Consider the following 7,965-nt stretch of genomic DNA (forward strand, 5'->3'; position numbering starts at 1 on the left):
GAGGTCAACGGTGAGGATGGGGAGGTCAATGGTGAGGATGGAGAGGTCAACGGTGAGGATGGGGAGGTCAATGGTGAGGATGGAGAGGTCAACGGTGAGGATGGGGAGGTCAACGGTGAGGATGGAGAGGTCAACGGTGAGGATGGGGAGGTCAATGGTGAGGATGGAGAGGTCAACGGTGAGGATGGGGAGGTCAATGGTGAGGATGGAGAGGTCAACGGTGAGGATGGGGAGGTCAATGGTGAGGATGGAGAGGTCAACGGTGAGGATGGGGAGGTCAATGGTGAGGATGGAGAGGTCAACGGTGAGGATGGAGAGGTCAACGGTGAGCATGGGGAGGTCATCAGTGAGCATGGGGAGGTCAACGGTGAGGATGGAGAGGTCAACGGTGAGGATGGAGAGGTCAATGGTGAGCATGGGGATGTCAACAGAGAGGATGGGGAGGTCAACGGTGAGCATGGGGAGGTCATCGGTGAGCATGGGGAGGTCAACGGTGAGGATGGAGAGGTCAACAGTGAGGATGGAGAGGTCAATGGTGAGCATGGGGATGTCAACAGAGAGGATGGGGAGGTCAATGGTGAGCATGGGGATGTCAACAGAGAGGATGGGGAGGTCAACAGAGAGGATGGGGAGGTCAACGGTGAGGATGGGGAGGTCAACAGAGAGGATGGGGAGGTCAACGGTGAGCATGGGGAGGTCAATGGTGAGGATGGGGAGGTCATCAGTGAGGTTGGGCAGGTCAACAGAGAGTATGGAGAGGTCAACGGTGAGGATGGGGAGGTCAACAGAGAGGATGGGGAGGTCAACGGTGAGGATGGGGAGGTCATCAGTGAGGTTGGGGAGGTCAACAGAGAGTATGGAGAGGTCAACGGTGAGGATGGGGAGGTCAACAGCTAGAATAGAAAAGTGAACAATGGGGCTTGGAGGTCGACAGTGAGGGTGGTGTAGTCTGCAGTGAAAATGGTGTGGTCAACCCTTGATAATGTAGCTGAGAAAGAAAGAAACCCAAGGAATTAAAAGTGTGTATCAATTCAAAAGTGAACAATGGGGCTTGGAGGTCGACAGTGAGGGTGGTGTAGTCTGCAGTGAAAATGGTGTGGTCAACCCTTGATAATGTAGCTGAGAAAGAAAGAAACCTAAGGAATTAAAAGTGTGTATCAATTCTTTGGAATACTGAGGCGGAAGTCTGTTTTGCTGGTGTTTCACTGAAGCAGTGGTTGTGCAGTTGGCAGGATGGGCGTGGTTGGAGTGTAGACTGAACTGGTGAGAAATTATGGTTGATGAGGACATCGTGACTTGAGAAGACACCTCCACTGCAGGCTGAAGAGCCTGGTCCTGCCCTCCTGTTAACAGTGAGCGTGGGGACACCCTTTCTCTTCTCTTTCCCTGGTCACTTCTTCCCAGCTGGCATTTATAGTGAGGACCATGAAGGGTTTGCCTTTTTCAGGGTAATGCTGATTGGGAAACATTGTTTTATGTCCTAGTTGCTCCTAAATCAGTACCCTTTATTAATATTCCTTCAGTATATTGTCAAATATAGTGAATATAAAGCACATATATTAGACATGTAATAAACGTTTATTATGAGTTTATCACGTAATGGGTGGGGACTCCCTTGGACTCTGAGCTGGGCGCTGGTTCTCTATGCTGGCCTCTGGTTCTAGCTTTTGTGAAATTCTAGGGCTACTGCATCTCGGTATCTGACCAGCAACAACAATTTTGTTATTCTCTCTTTTCAAATAATACTTTGTGGACCTTTCCATTTTATCTTTCTCTTGAGGGTTTTGATTCTGCAAATGTGAAGTTCCCCGTCCTCGCTTCGGCACTGGAGTTAAGCTGCATCCAGCAAGTTGTTTTTCACATCTATCATCTCCCAAAGTAGTAAGACTTGATTATCTACACCCGTCAGGGTCTGTTGTTGAAAGTCGAAGGCTTCACGGGTGAGACCACCCGGAGGACTGGAGATCTGCGGGAACCTCAACGTGATGACTGAGCATGGGGTCAAGTGTCTTGCAAATTATTAAATCCTCTAGTGGCCACACATCATTTGTCCAAAAGCTCCTGGAAGATCCCAAGAGAGCCAAAGTGGCTGACCTTTGACCCCCATCCTCCATGGCCTGGCACAGGGAAGGAATGCAGGCATGGAGTGTAACACACCTCCTTGGTGAGCTTCCCACTCTCAGCCTGCTGGGTGAGGGTGGACAAGGTTGGTGGGCACACCACCCTCACCTGTGACGTTGGCGCCCACCCTGCAGGGCTGAAGCAAGGTCAGGGGTAACGGGATTGGTGAGAATCCAAACATCACTGCTCCAGCCCCTGGTTAGTCCTCTGAGAACATCCTGGGGAACCCAGAGGGGCTGTCGGTGTTGGCCGTCCCCAATGCCCCTGGGTGCCACTGTCCCCACGCTCCTCCCGGCTCTCAGTGGCTGCCCCCCTGTGCATCACCACCGTGACTCTAGGTATCACAACCAGTAACATGTACTGGGCACCTGCTGTTTGTCCAGCAAACATTGGCAGTTACCTTATTTAGCTCTTGCAAGAACCCGGGGAGGCAGGCCCTTGCCGCGCTCCCCTTACGGAGTCAGAGCTGCAAAACCCGACTCGAGAAGCGTCCTCTCCCCAGCCTGTGCCCAGCTGTGGCCTTGCCTGCTCTCCCATGGAGGCTTTTCTTTATTCTAGCTGACATTCATCAACAGAGCAAATGTTAAAACAGAATTTTTCATATGCCTGTAGGTGTAACTTACACGTTTTATTTTATTTATGAATACAACAATTTTTATATTAAGACCTACAGCACTTATTTCCTGTGGTTCTTTAATACTGAGTTTATAAATTTTGCAGATTAAATTTAAATAAATATTTTATATCCTGACAAAATTTCTTCAGAAGTTGCATTTCAAACCATCATCATAAATTTAATATATCTGATTTTGGGGGATACTTCACATACCTAATAAGGAAAATTTGTAAATGTAACCAATGAAATCTTCCCAAGCAATTAAGTGATATTTACAAACAACTGCTTGATTTAATCAAACTGATTCCCTTAAATCAGAGTTTCTCAGCCTCAGCACGACTGACGTTTTGAGTGGATCATTCTGTGCTGTGGGCTGTCCTGTGCACTGTGGGGTGTTCAGTGGCACCCTGGACTCTACCCACCAGATGCCAGGAGCACCTCCCAGTTATGACAATAAAAAGTATATCCAGGCATCTTGAAGTGTTCCCTGAAGACAAAAATCTCATCTGGTTGGGAATCGCCACCTTCAATATTTAAACAGTGATTAAAAGTTTAATTAGCTGACTCTTAACCATTTTGATGAAATCACAAGTTTAATACTTCAGATGCTCATCAATACTCCAAATGCCTTTTAAAATCAAAATGTCAAACTCTCATGACTATTACAGAGTATAATGCCACAGGTACAGCTGGCCGCTTATGAATGCATGAACGTTCTACGTCACTTGGCCACGTGTCACCGTCCTCCCGGGACCCTCCGACCCTGCTGAGGGATGTGCTCACCCAGCCAGAAGCAGTGCAGTGGCCTCTCAGATCCGCTGAAGTCGTGTGTTCAGGGTTGCTGGTCAGAGGACAGGACTTGAGGATTACTGAAGATTAAGGTCAGAGATCTGAAACCAGGAGGGGCCACGGTGTTCCTGGCAGAATGACGAGTGCAGAGTTGGCACCGCTGGTCCCTTTATGAATGCCCTCCATGGCCACGCACTTCCTGCAGCCTGGATGTCTTGAGTTTCCCGGGATCCCCCAAGTCCAGCTGTCTTTTTAGCCTCATCTCTTCAGAAACTATTACTACCCGTTTTGACCAGACAGGGTTTGTGGTCTTCTGAGCCAGTCTGGTGCGGATGGAGTTATCGGCCGGTGTGGACCTGCACGCCCGTGTGGGTTGACCAGTGTGCAGCGTTCCTGTCTGTCCCCAGCTCACTGCTCGCCGTCACACACACGGCGCTGCACAGAACGACTTTCCGTGGCTCTCACGCTCCTTTTGGCTCCACCCCAGGCTTCTCCAAACCTCTCCCTCTCTGGAACATCATGCTTTTTCCGACTCACACCCAAACACGGAGTTGGCTGCTCTCTAGGAAGCCCGGTGACTTGGAGAGGACGACAGTCTTGGAGACCCACACCCAGAGCCACAGCTGAAGGTCCACTTGTTCTGAACAGGGCTCGTTAGAGGCCCCTCCAAAGAAAAGAAAAAGTGAAAAAATACATTACTCCTTTTTCAGATCATGCATTTATATTATTTTTATTTTTACTCCAACTGTACTGCCCTTTGAAACAAGACATTGTTCTAATTTAAAAATATTTTCCCCTCCTTTTTGAGACAGCTTTCTTTTTACTCCAAACTGCCTTGGGGGACCTGTGTTTGGATACGGTGTGGTCTGGCCTCTCTGTGACATCCGTGGCACTGGCCCCTTCCCTGCACAATGCTCTTGTGTCCCGCTGGCCACCACTGCACAGCCACCTCGCCCACGCCCTGAGGACGCACGCCGTGCCCCACCAAGATGTCTCCCCGAGGACGGCTCCTGTGCTTCTGTGCAGGGTGCGGGCTGAGGCCCGGATTCCTCCATCCCAGCGCTCCCCGGTGTGCGCCAAGCTCCTGCTTCTCCTCCGCAGGAGCTCCGCTCGGAACTGCTGCCTGCCGAGCACACACCTGTCACAGGAGAAAAGAGCCCAGGGGAAGGCCAGCCCCTGGTGTGAGCCCCGCAGGTAACTCTTACTGTGAGTAACAGTAATACTGTTTGGGGTGAAAGTTCATAGAGTGAACATTTCTGACCCACAGCCCAGGGAGGATCCCCTCGACTTCTGGAACTTGCCTATGCTGTCATTTATCAGCTCCTGGAAATTTATTCTAGAACAACTTCGCGTGAGGTGTGGGAGAGATACTCAGGAACCTGAGCAGAACATAATGTTCCCAGGCACATCCACACACAGCACAAGGTATTGCTCTAAAATACTCAGTGAATGTTGTCGAGTGAGTGAGTGAGTGTCCCCAGAGGAATGCGGACACCTGAGTTTTCCTTGTGGTCCTCTGGGCTCATTAAGCCTGTCATCCTTCTAGGGAACTTGTTGTGTTTTCGCCTAAGATGTGCATTGGAACTGAGCCTGAGTTTTCAGGACTCGAGTGAGAGAGCGACAGCTTCAGAATCAAGGAAACGCACCACCCATGCCCACATCGCAGCGGGCGCATAGCAGCAGCCTGTCATCCTTCTAGGGAACTTGTTGTGTTTTCGCCTAAGATGTGCATTGGAACTGAGCCTGAGTTTTCAGGACTCGAGTGAGAGAGCTACAGCTTCAGAATCAAGGAAACGCACCACCCATGCCCACATCGCAGCGGGCGCATAGCAGCAACCCAGCGACCCTTACAGACCCGCTCCTGCCAACCTGCTTTATGTCCCACTCTAATCAAAAACAAAGATCCCACACCCCTCCTCCCCTGCATATAAAGTCAGGTATAACTCAGGAGCAGGGACAGAAACAGGAGGGCAGCACCCCGTGGATCCGGGACGCTGTCTGCCCGTGACGGAGGCTCTCTGTGGGCTACACATTCCCTCGGGCCATGGCAACCTGCCAGGAGATTCCTCTGGTTTATGGTGTTAGGGACTGAATTGTGTCCCCCAAAGTTCATGTGTCAAAGTCCTGAACCCCAGTGTGATGGTATTAGGAGGTGGGAACTTCGGGGGTGATTGGCGTTCAATGAGGTCATGAAGGGGAGACCCTAAGATGGGATTAGTGTCCTCATAAGAAGAGACAGCAGAGAGCTTCCTCTCTCTGCCCTGTGAGGACACAGCAAGAGGGCACCGTCTGCAAGCCAGGAAGATCCCTCCCCAGAGCCCGACCCTGCTGGCACCTGGATCTTGAACCTCCAGCCCCAGGACTGTGAGAATAGACATCTGGGTGTTTTGTCACAGCGGCCCGGGCCGGCTAAGATGCTGGTCTTCTCAGCAGCCTGGAGAAAAACTGGGTCAACCCCACACACTCTCTAGGAGGAAGCGCCAGAACCCCTGGGAGGCGCTGGGTGGTGTGAGCAAGCGTGTGTTTCGTGACCTTCGCCCCGTGTGCTTTTTCTCTCCTTCAGAGAACATGGAACGTGGGCCCACGGAACTTGACGCACGGTCCCACTTGGCAAGTGCTCTTTCTCAGGGCTTCCTCGTCCTGATAAACGGTGACCTCGCTGGGGGAGGAGCGACACAAGGAACTGGGAGCGCCCGCGGGCGGTGGGTGGACGGTGACCAGGCCCACGGGGGGCAGGGCCCATCTGGTAACCGGCTGTGCCCGAGCAGAGCCTGGTCATGCTCACAGTGTTTGTCTTGGCCTGCATGTTTATGGCTGCTGCCGTTACTCACAGTCATGTTAATCCCTTTTATGAAATGTGCTGTGGCCTTGCAGCTCCAGCGTCCTTGTGATGCGTCAGCATGACAATGGGACGCTATGTGGGAGGGGAAGCTCATTTCCTTGCCAGAGAGAAGCCGGTTCTTCATGGCGCTCTGGCAGCCTCACGGTGGCCTTTGGAGGGAGCCGCCCCCTCCTCGCGAACGCTGATGGGCGAGTGCTGTGTCACGGCTGCGCACTAAGAGAACCCCACCATGTGAATTACTAAATTCAGACGGATCACTTGTGAAATAACCCCTCAAAGCAAAATAACCACAACAATGAATTTCTGATATCTTGCAACACCAAAAACAATATCGTAAAGGCAATTTTTCTGTTTTCGGAAACCTAACAATGTACACACAAGCACATCCACAGCTGCCTGTGAACACACTTACACGCGCCCTGTGGGTCTTATACACTTACACACTCATGGGTCTTAAGGCTGTTTGGAACGTTATTTCACAGAAGAAATTCTCTTAAAGTAACGATCTTTCCTGATGACATGTGGAAATGTTGGGGGCATCACGGACGTGGGGGTGAGGACATTGTCTTCAACATCAGCTGCAGTTTGGCGAGAGGTACAAGCTGTTGATACAAACAACACAACATCCCAGTTTCCTCACCTGCTTTTGGGTGTTGTTTTGTTGATGGAAATGACGCCACGTCAGCACTGGAAGAGCTGGGGTGGAGGGGTCGAGGCCGGGGTCCAGAGCAGCCACGAAGGCAGCTTGTGGCTCGAGCAGGTCATGGCCCTGCTCTCTGGTTTGCTTCCCCCATGTGGGGACGGTGTGCGGGGGGAGGGGCCGATTGCTCCTCTGGCAGCCCCCGGGCAGGTCCCCCTCCCTGCAGAGCTGAGCAGCAAATCCGGGGCAGATGAGTTTATGGGGCAGGAAGGGAGGACGGGATGTGAGGCTTCCTGAACTGCCAGGCTGCTCCGGCCGGGCAGCAGCTTGTCCAGCAACCACCTCCCAGGCCCTGGGGCCCTCCAGGACCAGGCTGGTGGAAACTGGGGCGAATCCAGCCTTTCACGGAAGCCCTGTGCACGTGGAGCGTCAACCAATGCTGGCTGTCCCGGCTACATGATCACACGCGCTGTCTGCATAGACCCTGGTTCAACAAAGGAGGGGGCTAAGTTCAAAAAGCTTCAGTTTGAACTGTAAGTGCCATCCAGGTGCCCCTTGGATTTGATTTATCTCTTTTCTGAAGTCGAGCAAGCCTGACGTGTCACCTTCCTCAGGAGGAGGGCACACAGTGCTCCTGAGGCCTGGGCCCCACCCCAGCACCTGCCCTGGGGACGGGCCCGTGCCCAACCACCATGCCTCACCTCTGGCACTGCCGTTGCTCTTGGGTCGTGGGCAGCTCCTGGGCCTGCAGATGTTCCCAGAGAAAAGAGTGACAGGGACAGACTAAGGCAGGAAATCACAGGTGTTTCTGCAAAATATGGGAGGAAGTGCCAGGTCAGCTCCTACCACGAGAGCTCCAGGGAGTCCCTCTGGAAACAAGGCACCGGGCAGCGCGGCCCCACCTCACCCAAGGCTGGGGAGACGGGACCCAGCTGGGAGGGGGCAGGTTCGTTGGGT

General features: G+C 52.4%; 1 protein-coding gene across 1 annotated transcript in view; it reads right to left on the reverse strand.

The window, feature by feature from the left end:
- The window catches only part of LOC103609851 (zonadhesin), a gene marked incomplete at its 5' end in the record, with an annotated part of 38,408 nt that extends 30,655 nt beyond the window's left edge, over positions 1-7,753 (reverse strand). The window contains 5 exons of the mRNA XM_008594124.1: positions 10-62; positions 115-893; positions 2,230-2,249; positions 4,512-4,664; positions 7,710-7,753. Of these exons, the coding sequence (XP_008592346.1) occupies positions 10-62; positions 115-893; positions 2,230-2,249; positions 4,512-4,664; positions 7,710-7,753 (1,049 nt within the window). The remainder of the gene's footprint in view (positions 1-9; positions 63-114; positions 894-2,229; positions 2,250-4,511; positions 4,665-7,709) is intronic.
- Positions 7,754-7,965: the final 212 nt, after the last annotated feature.

The sequence above is a fragment of the Galeopterus variegatus genome, unplaced genomic scaffold, assembly GCF_000696425.1.
Source record: "Galeopterus variegatus unplaced genomic scaffold, G_variegatus-3.0.2 Scaffold10192, whole genome shotgun sequence".
Classification (NCBI taxonomy): domain Eukaryota; kingdom Metazoa; phylum Chordata; class Mammalia; order Dermoptera; family Cynocephalidae; genus Galeopterus; species Galeopterus variegatus.